The following is a 19,838-nucleotide window of genomic DNA, read 5'->3' on the forward strand; positions in this document are numbered from 1 at the left end:
CTTCCTGTATTAATATCTCTGATCACTTCCTGTATTAATATGATAACTGATCACTTCCTGCTCACCTTCTCATCACTCTTCTCACCTTCTTCCAGTCTGAGGTGCTGCAGCCTCCACACCACACAGTGAGACAGCTGGTCAGAACACTCTCTGTGATGCTTCTGTAGAAGGTGGGGAGGATGGGGGGGGGTGGGACCTCCGCAGGAAGTCCAAGCACTTATGGGCCATTTAGACCAGTTAGGTGGTGTTTCCAGGTGAGGGTGTCTGTGGTGTGCACCCAGAGGAATTTGTGTGTGGTTAGGCCGGTTCTTCCACCATGATTCTTGGTGGTACTGCTGGTCTCGAGGGCCTTTGCTATGGTTAAACTGGGAAGACTGGGAAGAATCCAGGTTTGTGTAACCAGTCTCAGAATAAAATCAGAGGGAAAAAGAAAATAAACAAACCAACATCAGAATAAAACTATTTGAAAACACAAATTTGTTTTCTCCTGTATAATGTCATAATGTACCACTGAAATTCGTTGCATAATTAATTTATAAATATAGATGATAATAAAAAAAACCTCATTATAAGAAGATTCTTTGGATCACTGATTTCATTAGCGATGCTGGTTTTACCAGATTGCTCACAAAGCAGCAAACTTGATCTGTTCCTTCAAGTGATGACATCACTGTTCATCTTACCACTGCTGATAGTTGTAGGAGACATCAAAGCAGAATTCTTATATGTTGTTAGTTTTTTTATTATTTATGGTAAATATCATATACACACCTCAAAATATATACAACAAAAACCTAATTTCCAGGTTTTATTATCTTCTATTAATATCTATATAGAATCCTTAGAATTCAGTTCAAATGCTAAAGCCATTAAAATCATAACTGCCCTTAAAGATTTGCAACCCTCGAGCACAGATTTGATAATGACACAGTAAAATTGCTGTTTTATAAAGCCCTTTGATGTTGTATTTGTTTGTAATTAATAATGTTCTATACTGTTCTTATTGTTCTTGTATGTTCTTTTTTGCAATAAAAAAAAAAAATAGTTGGTAGGAGACAGTGCTGTGAAACCACTGGCCACCATATTGGTACTCCCTAGTTAGACCGGTTGGAATGTAAACAATCAAACAACCATGATGTTCTCATTTTCATGGACTTTAGACTCTTAAAATAAAGATAAATTCATCACTTTGAAACAGACTGGCTCTTTGGTAGCATCAGTAGATTAACTTTAACTTAATAAATAAATAAATAAATAGGCCCATCACATTGAATAGTCATTATGAAGTCAATGAAGTCTATAAATCATGTAATATAACATATTATACAAACCATCACAATAAAATAAGTGTTAATGGGGCATAAAATACTGTAGTCAGGTAATAAGAATATTACATACTATCTGATGATGTCCAAAAACTGCTAAATTAATAATTTAAATATAATATACCTGTATTGATTACACTGTTATGGTAATTACATCACAGGCGTTTTTATGGCGCGAGAGTGGGGAGTACCAAGATGGCGGCAGGTTCTTTTTTTTTATTATTGAAAAAAAAAACAGAATATCAATGACAAATTCAACAATACGTCAATATTGAACATTACAAGAAACAAATAAGATCACAACTCCTATTAACTCCAATAAAAAATTACAGGCTAGAACAAGGAAGAGAAAAAAAATGAATTATTTAGAAGAGGGGACTAACTGAAATTTTTCCAATAAATCGGACAATTTATTTGCTTTAAGGTCCTGCATCTTCTTCAGACATCGGTTGAAGGAGGAAAGTTTGTTTTTGAGAGCAGAGAATGAGAGGGAGCATTTTGCATAACGAGATTTATGGATATAATATTTGGTTATAATCATCAAAGTATTAACTAAGAATTCCACCTTTTTCATTAATATATAAACCAAACTATATTATTTGTAAGGAATTAGAAGCAGGTTCTATCAGCAATCCGGTGAATAAATAGAGATCAGTGGATGACACCCTCTGACCAGAGGGGGGCAGCAACGCGCCGCTGCAACAACTAAGAAGAAGAAGAAGGAGGAAAACAGAAGCGCTTCAACATGGCGGCTGACAACGATGTAGGTTTGCTGTATTACTGAGGCTCAGTTACAGCTTCCTGCTGCAGGAATTAACGTCAACATTTCCTTCTCCTTTCCTTCTCCTTATCTTCTCCTCTTCTGTTCTCCCAGCCGGAGTCGGAGGTGTTTGAGATCACGGACTTTACCACCGCTTCAGAGTGGGAACGGTGAGCTAAAGGATATGGGGCCAAAACTGATGCTTTATTATTTGCAAATGTGTGAGGAGATTTGTGTGTCTATAAAACAATCTGCAACTGTGCAAAACTACTGTGTGCCTAATCCGGTTTGCAAATTTATAAAAAAAGAAATCCACAAATCTGTATTAAGATTTACAAATGTGTAGATCAATCTGTAAACAAACACAGAGACACTTCTGTCTGAAGTATTTTCGCTTCAAGACCCAGAAATACAGACAAATCATTGGTTACAAGTCCAGCGGTTTCTCGGTTTGCTCTCTTTACACACCAGATTTTTGCTACACTTCTGCCGTGTGAGATCCGTAAATGTGTAACATCTGGATTTGCTGCCCCGAGCGCAGGTGTGACAGATTAACTGGTTAGAATGAGCTCTGCTCACCGCGGATGTTACTGAAGCTTAGGTGGCTGTGTTGATGCCTGATAAAAATATTCCTAACATAACAAAACTGTTCGCCAAAAAATCAACCGACATATCTAATAATGAATTTCTGTTTTGTTTTTTTCAGATTAGATCGATGTGGCAAATAACTTGTATCTACAGAAAAGCAGTTAGTGCAAAGCATCCCACACAGAGAACAGCCGCAAGTGTAAAGAAAAATCCAAATAAAAGTTTGTCTCACATGGAGTCATTTCTCCTGCTGAACCATAAACTGTAAATGAAAACCTGCAGCTTGTAGGAGACAGTCCGCTCACTTTATAAATCCCTGAATGTAAATATAAATAAATTAATGAGGCCTGTCATTCAGAAAGCAACACATCTGTTTAAGCAGCACCTTTTCAGGAAAAACTGACTGCAAACTGAACAATCTGGCTTCTCCCCCCTACAACTATTCCCACTTTATTTTTCAAATTATGACACAAAGTTATTTTCTTGTTATTATAATCCATGCGCTCATGTTTCCTTGATTCTCCTGTTTGGACACAAATCCAAGTCTCTACTACGGTGTTTTTATTTTAGTGGATCCAAAACTCTGCTGTATGATGAACTGTATCAGATGCGGAAACTTAACTTTTTCTGTTTTCACAGAAGAATTTAAATCCCAGAGTTAGCAGCTGGGTATGAGTCGCCGTGGCTGCTTGATATTAGTTCTTGTAGAAAAATGCAGATATTCTTAAATGATGAACTAGATTAATTTGTGACAAACGTGGTCCACAGCACAGCTGTTTGAAGAGATTAGGTGGCTGCGTGGTTGCCTGATCAAAATGCAGCAAAAGTAAACAAACGGGTCAGAATGAATGATCTAATTTATCCTGGTGTAAGATCTATCCAACACACGTCTGTTGTCTGTGGATAATGTGAAATACTATGAGTAATTTCTGTTCGGGGATCAAATAGGATCTGAAAAAGTCAGAATCTCACAGATTAACTTGTGATCCAGCGGGATCTGGAGGAATATGGGCTGTAAAACCCTCCATCAGCTGGGAGGTTGTTTGGATGTTATCATCTTATCCTCAATTAGGGTTGCAGTAGGCTACTTTAAATTTTTTATTGTTATTGTTGATTATTTTTCATGCCGCAGTTGTGAACCCGTCATGATGTGTGACCATGTTCATGCAGTCAGCTGTCATCTTATTCCTTCTATTGTTTTCAGGACGCCACATTTTTTGGTTTGCAAGCAGAACAACTTTAAATCATTCATGTTTTTCAAGTTACTGCCAGTAGAGTATAATTTTGTTTTTACTGTTAGTCTAAATTGTTTGCTTCACTGGTAGAATTAGAAGGACAAATAAGCAACTCATCACAAAACACTACCAGCGAGGAAATGTTTGTCATTTCAGAGTTAGGGCATAATATTATCTTGCTCATCTGTGGAAAACCTGTTAAAATAAATCGAGGGCATAAAGAGCTTCGTATTTTTTTGCAAGGCGGAGGATATGACTCCCTCACTGGGATCAACTAAAGGTTAACAGGACCCAGGTTAGCGGGATCCGGGATAGCGGGATCAAGGATCCAGGTTAATAGGATCCGGGTTAGCTGGAATCAGGTAAACAGGATAATTTCGCCGATAAAGTTCTGTCAAACGGAAACAAAAGTTCCCACCAGACGTTTGGAGGAAACCTAAACCTAAGGTATTTCACGGTTGGTGGATGAGGAACCTGAATCACTTCCTGTCTGGAGGATAAATATGGCGGCACCCTGCCACAGCCAGCAGAGGGTGGTTGTTGTGATGTTTCCGTGGCAACAGCAGCAGAGATGATGAGCTAAATCCGAAGCGTAACTCTGCTGTTGGTCTGCAGGTTTGTGTCCAGAGTAGAGGAGGTCCTGAACGAGTGGAAGCTGACTGAGAGCTACGTGGGGAAATCGTCTCCAGGAAAGGTGACCTGGTTGCTAAAGTCATGACAACCGTTCCTCTGCTGTAAGTCATTCTGGGCTGTTGCTCTGTCGACACAGGGAGCATTCGTCAGCGGCAGCTGGGGGGAGCAGTCGCACAACGTTCACTTTGCTGACTTCAAGTTCCACATCACCCACCACTTCCTGAAAGAAGAAGGCCAACAGGAAGATGGAAGGAGCGAAGAAGGTCTGTCACTAACTGATGTCCACTAGTGTCCTTCACCTCAGTGATCTGAATGCGTCTCCATGGAGACGTGGTCAGGCTGTAGCCCTGTTGACTCCGGCCGTTTCTCAGTCTGTGTTCTTGTGCTTCATTGTGTGCTCATGAAACATCACCAGCCCTAGCAGTGTTCCAATTCACTAGAACAGCAGGTCCCAGGATGTTGTTCTCGCCCCTCCCTCTTTACCCAGCATGCATCAGAGCAGACTTGTTCATTCTCCAGACAGTCAGCTGTCCTAGCATGCACTGCGGCAGCAACTCAGAGTATTAGTTTAAAAGTTCTCTTCTTGTAACTTAATGGCTTAATGGCTAACTTTACCCCGTCTGCAGCGGCCAGGGCTAACGCTAGCCCGTCAGTATTAGCCCTCTCTCTGCATAGCTGTGTGTAAAGTACCGCTTGCTCTGATCGAGGTTTGATTGTTTGGCAAAATATTCATTTGATTTGTGTTTGTGATTATTCCTCCACTAAATGAAAAAAAAGTAATAATTTATTATAATCTAGAGACTATTAATAACAGACTAGCTTTGAATGTGGTGATGTCATCAGTAGGCTTCTGTTTGACCCAGATTTATTCTGCATGCTCCCGTTCTCGCAGACTCCAGACTATCTGTCCGGACTCGTGTTCTAGTGAATCGAGAAACGGCCCGTGTCGGTTGGAACATCTGCAGTGGAGGAAGATGCTGCTAAAGCCGGTCTGATCCAGTCTGGCTAATGGGGAGGAGGACGTTTTTTATGACGGATCAGTACCTTTATGCTCTGTGTTCAGACCCTTTGTTTAAAGGAGGCGGGGCTTCAGCACCCACACGAGGGGGGCGGAGCTTTAGTGGTGGGAAGAACTGATGGGGAGCAGTTCTTCTGAGCCTACTGCTAGTAGAGCTGATTCTTCAGAGCCTGAAGGATCCGCTTCATCTGAGCTCCAAAAGGAACCGCTCAGCAGAGGAAGGATCCACTGATCCGATTCAGTCAGTTCACTCAGAGGATTCGTTCCTATGAATGAATCCCTTCAGAATGACTCCAGTTTACTGGTTTTTGGAAAGATTCCAGTTAGTGAACCGCCCCTCCAGGATCCAATTAAATGCTCATCATTGTTTTGCGGCGCTTTGACTCACATCTGTCACGAAGCCGATCCACTCATGAAATGTTGGTTTCATTTTGCTCAGAGACTCTGCAACCGGCCATGCATGATCTACTGTGCATGAGCAACGACTTCCCTCCCAGAGCCCACTGTCTGGTCAGGTGGTGAGTTTCCTTGATTTTTATTGCAGATTTAGAATTTTTATCTACAACCAACAAAAAGCAGAAAACCAAACAGAAACTGAATATTTAGCTGCAAAGTTCTCCCTTCTGGTTCCATCTGTGGGCAGGTTCGGCCTGCGGGAGTTTGTGGTGATCAGCCCTGGAGCAAACTGTGAGGCCATCATCAGCGAGTCCAAATGCAACCTGCTGCTCAGCTCCGTCTCCATGTCGCTGACCAACAGCGGCTGGTGGGTAGAAAACATCACTTCCTGTTTGTCATCTAGAGCTTCTGCACATAGATATCAGACTGTCTCTGGGGGTCCCTGACCTTTGACCCCAGTGCCATGTCGAGGCCGGAGCGCCTCTTTAAATAGGATCAATTATTTAAATATTTGTTTTAGAATAATCTTAATTATTTTAAGAAACGAAATAAAGTGCTACATTATTACTTTAGAGTATGTATTTTGAATATCATATTTGTTTAAGAAATGTGTTTAAATATTCTATTATTAGTTCCTTAGTATTTATTTTCATAATATTTAGTTTTAGAGTATTTAATATCTAGATATGAAACCAAAGGAGCTGAAGTTTAAATCCGACTGCAGGTTTAGCTTCTAGCTGAACATCTGACCTGTTTCTGCTCATTGATTCAGGAAAGATTATCAGATAATCTGTAATCTTCTCTAAGCAGACGTGGCAGATTGTAATGATGCTGGGATGAGTTTTAACAGCAGCCTCTGTCCTGCTCTGGTCCAGTCAGGTCCCCATGTTTGTTCAGATCCAGCAGAAGTGGAGACGGATTTATGCAGGAGAGTGCCAAGGCCCGGGAGTTCGCACCGACTTTGAGATCGTCCATCTGCGCAAGGTGCCGAGCCAATATAACCACCTGTCTGGGCTCCTGGACATCTTCAAGTCTAAAATAGTGAGTAGAGGATCCCAAACCTGGGGGCCCAACCAAACCCACTGTTGGCACTTTTATTTTGTCAGAGCACCGTTTTCATTCTGACCACGTTCATTCACTGCCCTGAAAAGGTCTTAAGCTACGCTCAGACCGCATGCACTTCAGGCAGCAGAAGCAGCAGGCTTACAAGCATCTAAAGGTCTTGCAGCGTCTAGAGCAACGCATCACGCACCTCAGATGCTCATGAGGTGCGTGATGCGTTGCGAAGGCAGCAGCTGCTGCACGCGCCGCATCAACCAATCAGAGAAGCTGATCAGGGAGACAGACGGCACTGCTGATGAAGAGCGCTATGATCACTCTTCTGAAACAGTTTATTAACGCCTAAATTAACTTTAAATGTAGAAACCTGCCGGCAGAACATGTTCGTTTTTATTATCCTGCTGCCCAAGGGCGGAGCTAGGTGGGGGGCCATTTTTTTCTTCTAATATAGATGGTGGCAGCGGAAATACTTCCAGGTGAATATTCAAAGCATTTAAAGTTTTTGTGGTTAATTCTGCACATCAATATTCTATAGGGATGGAACGGTTTATGAAAACCGTCCGAACTGTTCGGTTCGACTGTCTCGGTTCGGTTCGCGTGTGTTTCGTTCGGTTCATGCGCTGCTCCTTTTTCTCAGAGGATGCGATTACACTCCAGAGCAGAAGGTGGCGGTACTGCGACCAAAGCCAATCACCAGTAGTAAACAAGAAGAAGAAGAAGCGAAGCTGCGTAGCCGGGTGTAGCAGAAAAAAATCAGTTGTTGTGGAGAATTGTGTCGGTATGGCGAGTGGGAAAGAACAGGAGTTGGAAGACGCACCAGCAGCACTTTATAGGTCTGCTGTATGGGACCACTTTGCATTTAGAGTGACCTATGATGACGGCGGAAAGAAAGTTGTGGATAAAAGTGCAGCAGTGTGCAAGCATTGTGCAACACGTTTTGTTTACGCTAACAGCAACACAACTAACATGTCAGGCTAACCTTGAAATCCCACATACTCCGTCAGCGCTCCTCTCCCCCCCGCTGCGCTCCAGACTGGCTGCTCAAAGCAAAGCCTACAGCCCCCACTGTGGCTCCCGTCCGCTCCCCTCTGAGCTCCTTTGAGATCGTAGAGAGCATGCGCGAGATGATTAAATTCAAAGCAGCAAAACATACGGAAATGATCCAGGGTTTCCGCGGATCATTAAAAGTAATTACAATTCTTTAATTTATTTTTTATTTTTCATTAATTTCATAAATTTTTATGGGATTTCGGTGTTACAATCAACATATACCGAACCAAAAACCGTGACCACGAAACCGTGAACCGAACCGAACCGTGGATTTTGTGAACCGTTCTATCCCTAATATTCTAACATTAAAGAGGATAAGTACATATTTCCTTCTCTTTTCAGAACTAGATTGTTTTATGAGGTAAAGAGAAAATGTGTCTCATCAAGTCATCTAGGAGTCTTCAGTGAAATCATAGATAAATAAATATTTTAGGGCTGCTTAGTGTCTCAGTGGGTAGCACTGCTGCCTTGCAGCAAGAAGGTTCTGGGTTCGATTCCCGGCCCAGGGTCTTTCTGCATAGAATTTGCATGTTCTCCCTGAGCATGCCTCGATTCTCTCCGGGTACTCCGGCTTCCTCCCACAGTCCAAAAGGCACCAGCACCCTTTGCAACCCCGCTTGGTATTAAGTATGTAAGAAAATGGATGGATGGATAAATATTTTAATAAAAACTTATTAAACCTCATCATCTCTGCTGCTGTTGCCACGGAAACATCACAACAACCACCCTCTGTTGGCTGTGGCAGGGTGCCGCCATATTTATCCTCCAGACAGGAAGTGATTCAGGTTCCTCATCCACCAACCGTGAAATACCTTAGGTTTAGGTTTTAAAAGAATTTTATCCACTATACCTTTAATCTAGAAAGCACGGATGTTAAAATATATGTCTATTTATTAGCAATGGCTGTAGGAAAGTCTACACTGGTACATACCTGGAAAACGCACGCCTGAGGAAGCTGCTGCTGGGGATTTTCAGTGACTTCAAAATAGATTCAAACTACTTTTTACCCGCTTATCACTGCAAATATAGAAAAGCTGCTCTCTGGCATTGAACACAGGAGCAGCAGAAGCATCAGACGCACCTGAACACACTTTACTGGACGGCTGACTTTTTTTTTTTTTTTTTTACAGTGTCCTGTCTGGCGATGTGGAAATAAGAATAATTGTCTTGATGCCAAAAAGAGACCAACAGATTTTACTTTCACAAGTGAAGCAGTACAGCTATCGCCATAGTGTTCCATTTGATTTATGCATATAAATTGCTCTATAATAATTATTCAAGGAGATTATATATATATGCAATGTAAGTAGAACAGAAGAGGAAAAACAGAAAAAAAGGAGAAAAGATGAAAGAGAGGAGATAATGAATAAATGAATAACGTCATAATGATAAAGGGAGAGCAGGACGGGGGAATGTCAGTGCCAGTCAGGAGGACCGGGGCTCCAGGTCCATTCCTCAGTCTCTGTCTCTCTGTCTGCTTCAGGGCTGTAACCTGCTCCCTCTTCCGCCCGTCGACATCTCCATTCGCTACACCTACATTCTCCAGGATTGGCAGCAGTCTTCGTGGCCTCAGCAGCCTCCAGGTAGGAACCACCGTCTTCGGGTCACCTGGGGGTGACAGAACCTGGTCTAAACTTGTTTTCTCTGTTTGGTTCTGTCAGACTTTGATACCCTGCTTGGAGGCGAAGTGGGAGGAGTGGAATTTGGAAACCTTCCCTTTGGAGCCTGTGAGGAACCAATCAGGTAGCAGATCTCAGATCAGTAACCAAATGGAGTGAAAGCTCAGTAGGCGGGACTAGAAAGGTTCTGATTAGAACTTTATCGACAGTCATCATGGATGGCATTAGTCATTTAATTTGAGCCCCAGAGGAAATTAAATTAAATCATTGACACCATGATGACATCATGTTGACATCATAGGTCAGAGGTGCTTCTGTGTAAAATAAATTAGTTTTCTTTTGTTTTGAAGCGAACTCCACCTGGCCGCCACCTGGCCTCACCTCGTGGAGGGCATCGTTGTGGACAACGACGTCTACAGGTGAGTGGATGAGATGATTGCTTAAAGGACCAGCCTCTCTGGTCATCACGACCCGACCCGGTACCGCGCCACGCCTTGGGGTTCTGGTTTTACTGAAGGACTGGGGCAGCGCCAGTAGAAGGTCTGAGGTAGATGCAGGGAGGGTCTGAAATGAACACTCGCCATATAAGGTGAGATGATGTCAGAGCTCCATTCGCCACAAGGCCAGAAAATGTTTGGACCACAGTGAGCTTCAGTCCCGTCCTTTATGCTTTTATTTTAAACCCCATTGGGTTTAGGGGGATTGCTGTGACCTTGTTGGGTTTAGGGGGATTGCTGTGACCTCGTTGGGTTAACGGGGGTTTTTTTTTGACCTTGTTGGGTTTAGAGGGATTGCTGTGACCTTGTTTGGGTTTAGGGGCATTGCTTTGACCTTGTTGGGTTTAGGGGCATTGCTTTGACCTTGTTGGGTTTAGGGGGATTGCTGTGTCCTCGTTGGGGTTAGGGGGAATGCTGTGACCTCGTTGGGTTTAGGGGGATTGCTGTGACCTTGTTAGGTTTGGAAGGATTACTGTGACCTCGTTGGGTTAAGTGGGATGGCTTTGACCTCGTTGGGTTTAGGGGGATTGCTGTGACCTTGTTGGAGTTGGGGGATTGCTGTGACCTCGTTGGGTTTAGGGGGATTGCTGTGACCTCGTTGGGTTTAGGGGGATTGCTGTGACCTCGTTGGGTTAAGTGGGATGGCTTTGACCTCGTTGGGTTTAGGGGGATTGCTGTGACCTTGTTGGGGTTGGGGGATTGCTGTGACCTCGTTGGGATTAGGGGGATTGCTGTGACCTCGTTGGGTTTAGGAGGATTGCTGTGACCTCGTTGGGTTTAGGGGGATTGCTGTGACCTCGTTGGGTTTAGGGGGATTGCTGTGACCTCGTTGGGCTTGGAGGGATTGCTGTGACCTCGTTGGGCTTGGAGGGATTGCTGTGACCTCGTTGGGCTTAGGGGGATTGCTGTGACCTCGTTGGGCTTAGGGGGATTGCTGTGACCTCGTTGGGCTTAGGGGGATTGCTGTGACCTTGTTGGGCTTAGGGGGATTGCTGTGACCTCGTTGGGCTTAGGGGGATTGCTGTGACCTCGTTGGGCTTAGGGGGATTGCTGTGACCTTGTTGGGCTTAGGGGGATTGCTGTGACCTCGTTGGGTTCAGGGGATTACTGTGACTTCTGTGGGTTGAGTGATGGATGTTTGTTGAGCCTTATTTCCTGATATCCAACAGTGACCTCGACCCCCTGGAAGCTCCTCACTGGTCGGTTCGAGTCAGGACAGCTGACAACCTTCAGTGCTTACTGGGTAGGTAACTGGTTCCCACTCAGCTTCGAACCGTGTTTCAGTCATTTCTAAACTTTTTTTTGCAGCATGCTTCAAATGTTTCAGTAGAATAGCAACTAAACGCGTTTACACAGAACATGTAGTTTAAACGATGTTAAACTATTTTACTTGCGATGAACCTTTAATAGCTGAAGGAGTTGATCTGGATTTTATGTTCTGCCTTTATTTGTGTGGATCTGTTAAACCAACCAGGTGTTTTTCTTCTAGGAGACTTTATCACCGAGTTCTTTAAGCTTTGCTGTCGGAAGGAGTCAGCAGAGGAGGTTCTGGGTCGCAGCCACGCTGAAGAAGAAGGCCCAGGTCAGTTTGCTTTATTCTCTACAAAGATCCAGAACCTTTAAAAGGTTCTTGTTTTTTCCAAGGATTAGGCCAACGTCTCTGGAAATGTCTGGAAGTTTCTCCAAGATAAGGACGGAAATACGTTTAATTTCCACACCTTCCCCTCTGCTCAGTTTTCTGAGCCCTCTCTGGATGTCAACGTAGATGTAGATTCTCCATCAGGGTTCTGATTTCTGTCTTTAATTTTAAAAAACAATGGTCTGGTACTGGGTTCTGGTTCGAGACCAAACCACAAACTCAATTGATTCTGGGACATTTTCCAAAGTTCACCAACCATACTTGAAAAGATCTAAACTTTACCGTTTGATAGTTTGATCTTGAAGGGTCCAGAGTTCCAGACCTTTGAAATTAATTGAGTCCAGATCCTGCTGGTCTTTGGCTCCAGATGTTCTATATCTCCTCCCTGCAGAAAACAGCGACATCAGCTCTGCTTTGTCCAAACTGACGGAGCCAGCAGCGCCCGTCCCGCTCAGCAAACTGTCCGTGTCTAGCATGGTCCACAGCGCCCGGAAGCACATTCGCCGCCGCCGCCACATCGACGAGTCGCCACTTAACACCGATGTCCTCAACTCCATTCTTCTGGTATGTTTAAGTCTTGGAAGCTCCTCCTGTGGAGGAGGTTCAGAGCATGTCGGTGTGAAGAAGGCGTCCTCTGAATTGAAAAGGTGTTTCCTTTCTTAGTTCCTCTTCCCTGATGCTGCAGTGGAGAAGACGGACAGAGAGAAAACCACATCGTCCAATTCCTCCAGGAAGACGGACCAGGAGCGGAGCTCACAGGATGTATGTCTGCCTGCTTTCATCATGAAATTATCAGTATCTCTAGGAGAACCACGAACAAGATGAGCTGCAGCAGTTCTGTTCCATCCCTGCTGACCGCTGGAGGGTGGTGCTGAAAGCAGTGAATGTTATTTTTCTGCATTCGCAGTTCAAGTCATTAAATTAAAACTGCAGCCTTGTTTCCACTACGGCTGCATAGACGGTCTGGGTCATATCAGGGATGTCAAATCCAGGTTTTATTGCTCTAAGCCCATAGAATCAGGTAATAAAGGAACCAGTTTAGCACGCCTCCTGGACACTGCCATGCCCGCTGGTTTCACATTGTCCAGATGTGTCGACCCAGATTATTTAAGCCAATTTTCACTTAGTTCAGAAACCGCCATCATAAGAGGAGAAAAAAAGCTTCTTTTTTAAACAACATTGAACCGGAAATTGTAAAGTTGTTTTAAGATGAGCTCAATGAACTGACCTTTTCCTGTATCAGGTACGATTATTCTTTAAAAGTGATTAACCAATTAACCCAGCTGACAATTTCTAGTGTAATATTCTAATTACAAAACCATCGGCCAGAATTAAACAGCTGTTCTGTTTTTATTATAAAAGATTAAAGGCAGAGAAAATATTGTTGACAAAGAATAAAGTGGCTTTTAAGAAAAGCGTTTTAATTTAGCCCTAGAAGCAAGTTGATACTGCAAGTAGAAGTGATGATGTCAGAAGACCAAGCTGGTCCAATCAGAAGCAGCCAAACCTTCCTGATGGGAAAGCTGAAGATGGTTCCCCAGAGAGAAGCAGAGACCAGAACCTGTGGATCTAATGGAACTTTCTGGACATGTAGTTCATAGTTCCTGCCTAGTTTTTTTCCAAGGTGTCTGTTCCCATCAATCATTTCTTTACACTCTGAGTGACGTTCATGTTGATATTGCGCAGCTCTAGTTTATCATCCATCATAGCTGCAATGTTCTGTCATTGCTTCATAAGTTTTTCAAGCCTGCGTCTGGAGCCCCGCTAGCCCTTAGCATCGTCATCTACAGAGGTCCAGGATGCATCTTGGTTTAGAAGGTATTTCACCCACTGATGCTCAGCAATCAGTCCAGGAACGTCACATGGACTAGCCACTCTGCTTTTATGGATTTAAATGCCACAAATGATGAAAAATACTAATATTAAAGGAGGACTGCGCCAGGGCTCGGCTTCTAACTCTAGTCTCTGACCATGACCCTCTAGTTGGGTCCCTGTGGTTGTTTCTCTGAATGTTCCTGATTTCTCTCTCTAGAACCTGTTCCTCCACCTGAAGTCGGCGCCTTCAGACAGCCTGACGTACCGCCTGGCCTTGTGTCTCTGCATGGTCAACTACAGCTACGGCGGCCTGCCTGCCGTCACCCACCTCTGGCAGGAGTTTGTTCTGGAGCTGCGCTACCGCTGGGAAAACAACTACCTGATCTATGGGTGGGTTAACAGACGGACCGTCGAGGCTTTAAAACAGCTGAAATCAGAGAGCTGAATATGGCAGATTATTAAACCATGATTGGAACCGATTCTATTCAGTTTATTTCTATAGCTCCAATCTCAGGTCTCTTTCCAGTTCACCAGATCATCCAGTCAGATTGATTTAAAGTTTTCTATCTAAGGAAAACCAGCTGATTGCATCGACTCATTGACTCTTCAGCAATCCCTCACACTGAGCATGCTTGTAGCGACAGTGGAGAGGAAACCAGTGATGTTTGGCATCAAAGGAGGGAGATGCTGATTAACATGAAGTGTTGCTTCCTCTGCAGGTTAGCAGCTGGACCTCCTGACCTTCGCTGTTGTCTTCTGCACCAGAAGCTCCAGGTAGCGAAGCTGCTCCGTAAAAAGATGGAGAACTTTCTGCTGGTCGTCCCATCATGTTTAAAATGCTTCTGATTGTGGACAGATGCTGAACTGCTGCATAGAGAGGAAGAGGAGCAGAGATGAAGCTCGTAAAGCTCAGGAGGGCAGCAGAGAGAGGGAGCGCCCGGCGTCAGGAGGACGAGCCTCCGCCTCCTCCACCAGAGAGGGCTCTGGAGGAAAGTCCTGGGACTCCTGGAGCGACAGCGAGGACGAGTTCTTTGAATGCCTGAGTGACCAGGGGGACATGGAGGCGTCCCAGAACGAGGGGGGGAGGGACGGCAGTAAGGGGAAAGCAGAAGGCCGTCTGCACCCCTACAACAACATGACCCTGCTGGCGTCTGCAGAGCCGCTCTATGTTCCCGTCACTCAGGTAGCCTCCCTCTGCTTCTTCCTCTGGAGGTAGAGCGCTGCTGTTGGGTCTGACTGCGGCGGCTCCGTTTGTTCAGGAACCGGCGCCCATGACGGAGGATCAGCTGGAGGAGCAGTCGGAGGTCCTGGCTAAGTTGGGGACATCAGCTGAAGGAACCCACCTGCGTGCTCGGATGCAGAGCGCCTGTCTGCTCTCAGATATGGAGTCCTTTAAGGTGAGCCCCCCCCCAGTAGATGTTCAGTGATGCTCCACCCAGCCCAGGTCTCTGGCTGTAGAACCCAGGCCTCTACCTGTGCTCCTCCTCAGGCGGCCAACCCCGGCTGTCTCCTGGAGGACTTTGTCCGCTGGTACTCACCCAGGGACTACGTCGAAGAAGAAGTGGTGGACGAGACGGGGCAGACGGTCCTGAGAGGAGAACTCAGCGCCCGAATGAAAATCCCAGGGAACATGTGGGTGGAGGCCTGGGACTCTGCCAGAGTGACGCCTGCGCGCCGCCAGAAGAGACTGTTTGATGACACCAAGGAGGCAGAGAAGGTGAGATGAACTTCTGACCAGATGTTCTTCTCCAGGAAGTAGATCTGAATCCAGGGTCAAAGGTCAAACGCTGTCCTTTTTGCAGGTGCTGCATTATCTGGCCATGCTGAAGCCTGCAGACCTGGCTCATCACCTGCTGCCCTGCATTCTTCATGCTGCCATCCTGAAGCTGAAGCAGGAAGGTAAGACCTGCCCATCATCTAGACGTCTGAGGTGGGTCCAAACTGGAACCAGTCCAGAGCAGAAGCAGCAACCTTCAGGATCTTCTAGCTCCTCCTGGACTCAGTGGGACCTCCTTGGTTTGGAGCAGATTCTGAGCCAGAAGCAGCTCCAGCCTGGTTCCAGGTCCTCCTCCACCTTCAGCCTTTATCTCCATCCTGGATCTGATGTTGCTTTTTAGCCACTAATTGATTTTAGCAGGAACCCCAAAAGCTTGTTCTTAGCACACGTTCTGGTCCTCCTTAGATCCGAGGCTGACGTTCCTCCCAGCTGGGCCATCTGGGCCAACTGCCCCAAGCCTTCTTCTCATGATGGAGGATCATGTCAGTGCAGGGATGCTGCTGTTGCCCTGGAAACCACCTCTGTCTGATTCCTGATGGTCCCACAGAGACGGTTTCTTCCTGTAGGGTCAGCTGACCAGGGCAGGTAGACTTTAACCCCCCCAAGAGCAACAGGGTGTTAAACCAAACATGGAGGCACCAAAGAGGCTCTAATCCCCTTCAGTTAGCATCTTTAGCTCCTGTGCTAACTGGAACCGGTTCTGCCAGAGCGGCGGCGCTAGCTGGTGTCTGCTTTCTAACAGGAGAATCAACAGTTTGATAGAAACACATTAGAGTAGGCTGTGAGAACTAAAACAGTTAGATTGGACCCCTGTAGCCGTCTATAGATCCTGAAAGCCTCCAGAACATCAGAGCAGTGATTCCTTTCAGTCTCTGCAAAGGGAAGCAATTCCCCTCTCATCGTATGGCTGAACGATCAGCAACTGCCCAGAGGTTAGCGGAGCAGGTTAGCTGCTGAAGCAGCCTTCAGTTTATCATCTGCTGATCCGTACCTGCTGCTCCACACAACGTTCCAACATGGCGGAAGGGGGAGGAGCTTCTTCCCGAAAGAAGCTGAAGCTGGTTTTGAAAAAGTCTGACAGCACAAAGCTGTTTGCAGACCTTTAATGACGGCGGCAGATTCATTTCAGCTAAAACACAAACCGAACATGATGCTGCTTCTAGAAATCAGTGAATAGATCAGAACAGATAAGCTGCCTTAGACTGAAGGGAAATCCTTCATTTGAGGCTCTTTTCACTGTTTTATTACTTTTTATAAGCTGTTATTTTTGCTGCTTTTACTACCGGTATTTTGATAGTTTTTTTTTTCTCTCATATTTCTGATTTGTTTCTCTGCAGGTGAAGCAGCAGAACTTATTTAACGTAGTTTTGTTTCCTCTAATATTATTTTAAGGTTTTAAAGACTGTATGCAGGGATATTCCTATAATTCCAAAGATCTGGATGATAAACGTGGAGAATAAAATCGATGCAGTGATCAATTGATAATTTTTATCCCCAGTCTGAACTTTGACCCTGAATCCAGGCTCTGCCTCTTCTCCCCTCCCTGATAAAATGGCCGTTTGTTTTCAGCGCGGTGAAGCTAGCTGCTTCCTGGAGGGGGCACTCTAAGGCCCGTTTGGAGCCGACTCTGGTTCTGATGAAGGAAACATCTGAGACGTTTCATGGTTCTACGGATCTTCAGAGCTTTCTGCTCCAGAGACCATTTTCCAGGACTTCCCGTTTCCTGTTGTTTTGAAATAGTGCTTTCTTCTGCTGCCATGCTGGGATCTCACACAGGTGTCAGACATCATACTGCCACCTGTGGGCTGGAGGGAGAAGGTCAGCGTCTTAAGTCTTGTTAAACTGAGCGGCTCGGCGGTTGGAAAATTGTGATTTCATTGCAGATGCAGTTAATTGGCCAACCCTCGTTAGAACAGGTCAAAGGTCAAATTTAGGTGCTTTAGAGCAGGCCTGCTAACATTATAGAGCGTCCGATGTTTGCCCCCTGTTGGTTGGTGGTGCTTCTTCTTTGAAATAAACGGACTTTCATCCTCTGTGACGGTTTTCTTCATCTCTGTCCTCCAGAGTCGCTGGAAAACATCCCATCAGTGGAAAAGAGCCTCCAACAGGCAACCAGCCAAGCTAACAAGCTGCTGCACGCCGCTAACCGGGACCACAAGAAGGTGGAGGTCAGTGCTGCAGTACCTTTGGGGCCCTCTAGGGCTTAGACACTGTTCTGACCTCATGCGTGTCCGACTGTTTCAGGATTTTATCAACCAGTTGGTTGCCATGGAGACGGCGATCGCTGAAGCGCGTTCGCTCCAGGCCAAGTTTGCTGTGGATGAGGAAGAGGATAATGAAGGTCCGGCGGAGCTGAAGCGGTAAGTTCCTCCTGCGAGTCCCGATGAGGAGCCGTGGACCTGCAGAGCTTCCTGAGGAGAACTCTCTGTTCTCTTTGTTCAAGGTTCATCACCTCCCTGCTGGAGGAACCGGAGGTGGAGGTGATGGGAGCCGGACAGGCCCGGATCGGCAGAACCATCCACAGGCTGTTCATCAACGCTCAGCGGGTGAGTCGCTATCCACCGTCAGGCCGCCATGCAGCGTTAGATCTGTCCCGGGTCGCTCATTGGCAGCTTGGGCGCTTCTGTTTCAAGAGGCTGGTGCTGATTGGCTCAGTCCACCATTAGGGCAGGTTGTGGTCTATCTAGGAGGTTCTTCCTCCTGGTTGGTGGAGACCTCCCTCCTGCTAAAGGTCATGACGTCTGTAGTGACCTCTGACCTTTCTCTGGGTCCTGTCACCTGAGGAACCTGGACTTATTTGCTGAATTCGAATCCAGCGTCTGCGTTCTCCAAACATTGGTCGGCTGATTATGTCATAGCGCGGCGCCGAGGTCTCTTTAGATTCCAAGACTCCTCATCATGCGGTCGATAAATGCGTCCTTCTTTTTGCCCATTTGGAAGGACGGGTCCGCCGTGTCCTCGCTATCCTTGGTTTTCGCAGGATTCATTGCGACACCAAGCAGCCCAGCTGATCCGTGTTTAGAGGAAAAGGGGAAATGGCGGCGAACAGTGGTGAATATGGGAAGTGCGATTTTATATAACCTGTTTGAATCCACAGCCAAAACTCTTCCAGCCTCCTTCTTTTTAGAGACCTGGAAGGATCCTGTCCAGGTAGACCGGGTTAGGGTTAGGCTTAGGAGGATCCAGCCTCTGAAATCCAACTCAGCAATTGGTTTCCTATCATGGAACCAGACTGAGGTTCTGCTACAGCAGGTTACTGCAGACTAACATCAGCATCACAGGTCCAGCCTGGACCGGACCCTGGAGGTTCAGGTCCTGGAAGACCAGGATCCACCCCATAATGGAGTCTGTGGACCCAGATGGTTGAACGGCAGCTTTCTGTCAGGTCCTTCATGATTTAAGGAGATGTGAGTCTGGTTCTTGGGGAAACAAGAGGTTCCACTGGTCTTAATGGTTCCAATGTTCCTAATAGTGCTGCTGGTTTTACTGGTGCTACAGTCTAGATGTCCCTTTGATTTCCAGTCCGACCTTCTCCCTCCTGTTTTTTTGCAGGCGGCTCTTTTGGCTCCAGCGGACGACGATCTGGAAGCAGAAGAAAGCAGGAAGGTTCCAGACTTCCCACCTCCTGCGGGTCGGGAGGTTCTGCTGCGGACCTGCGTTCCCCGACCAGCGCCGTACTCCAAGGCTCTGCCCCAGCGACTGTTCTGCGTTCTGATGAAAGACGAGTTCAGACTGGCGGGCGCCTTTTCTGCAGACACCTCCTTCTTCTAACGTCCGTCTCTCTGGGCGTGTTGCACCTTCTACTGCTTTAACGGGCCGCTGTCGGTCCGGATGGACCTTGTTGGTTTTAGGATGAAGTTTTTATCTTTAGTCGTGGTTCCAGCCTTGGCTCTCATAAAACGGTTCGGATCGGAACCGGACCTTCCTTCCATATTCAGATTTATTTAAGACCAAACCGAGTCAGAGACGAGATCCTCGAAGTGGAGCGTTAAGGTCAGCCTCATGTTCTGGTTCTCCAGACGGGATGTTGGTGGAATAGAGACTGTGAGCAAACCTGGAGGAGATGCTACTGAACCCTGAGCTGTAAAACTGACATCAAAATAAAACTGAAATAAAAACCAAAAGTGATTTGGGTTGGTGTGTTTTCCTTCAACGTGGATTATGCTCTGATGAACAAACCCTGCAGGTTTATCAGGAGAATTATTAGACAGTATGGGATTAATTTCCATTGTTACGCTGATGATACCCAGCTATATCTGTCTATAAATCCAGATGAAGCTAACCCATTACATAGATTACAGGCATGTCTGAAGACATAAAAACCTGGATGACTCTTAACTTTCTGCTTCTGAATGCAGACAAAACAGAAGTTATAGGCTCTGTTCGAAAACCTAGGACGGGTCTACCTAGACTGGATCCTTCGAAGT

General features: G+C 45.7%; 1 protein-coding gene across 1 annotated transcript; it reads left to right on the top strand.

The window, feature by feature from the left end:
* The first annotated feature begins 2,002 nt into the window (after positions 1–2,002).
* Positions 2,003–19,539, top strand: rab3gap1 (RAB3 GTPase activating protein subunit 1). The gene is made up of 24 exons (XM_038304530.1): positions 2,003–2,088; positions 2,200–2,255; positions 4,524–4,602; positions 4,678–4,804; positions 5,999–6,077; positions 6,203–6,322; positions 6,831–6,996; positions 9,548–9,647; positions 9,726–9,807; positions 10,034–10,102; positions 11,350–11,423; positions 11,670–11,762; positions 12,211–12,383; positions 12,483–12,581; positions 13,852–14,024; positions 14,354–14,408; positions 14,491–14,817; positions 14,894–15,031; positions 15,124–15,351; positions 15,437–15,533; positions 17,476–17,579; positions 17,656–17,771; positions 17,855–17,957; positions 18,964–19,539. Exons 1-24 carry the CDS (start codon positions 2,071–2,073, stop codon positions 19,180–19,182), a joined length of 2,895 nt encoding a protein of 964 aa, XP_038160458.1. The 5' UTR covers positions 2,003–2,070; the 3' UTR covers positions 19,183–19,539.
* Positions 19,540–19,838: the final 299 nt, after the last annotated feature.

The sequence above is a fragment of the Cyprinodon tularosa genome, unplaced genomic scaffold (genome assembly GCF_016077235.1).
Source record: "Cyprinodon tularosa strain WSP-4 unplaced genomic scaffold, ASM1607723v1 ctg537, whole genome shotgun sequence".
Lineage (NCBI taxonomy): Eukaryota > Metazoa > Chordata > Actinopteri > Cyprinodontiformes > Cyprinodontidae > Cyprinodon > Cyprinodon tularosa.

What these genes read in the sequence shown, in the direction of transcription:
- rab3gap1 (XM_038304530.1), top strand. An exon ending in AACAACTACCTGATCTATGG is followed by an intron (nt 14,025 to 14,353) that starts GTGGGTTAACAG and finishes CTTCCTCTGCAG; the next exon opens with GTTAGCAGCTGGACCTCCTG. An exon ending in GGTCCGGCGGAGCTGAAGCG is followed by an intron (nt 17,772 to 17,854) that starts GTAAGTTCCTCC and finishes TCTTTGTTCAAG; the next exon opens with GTTCATCACCTCCCTGCTGG.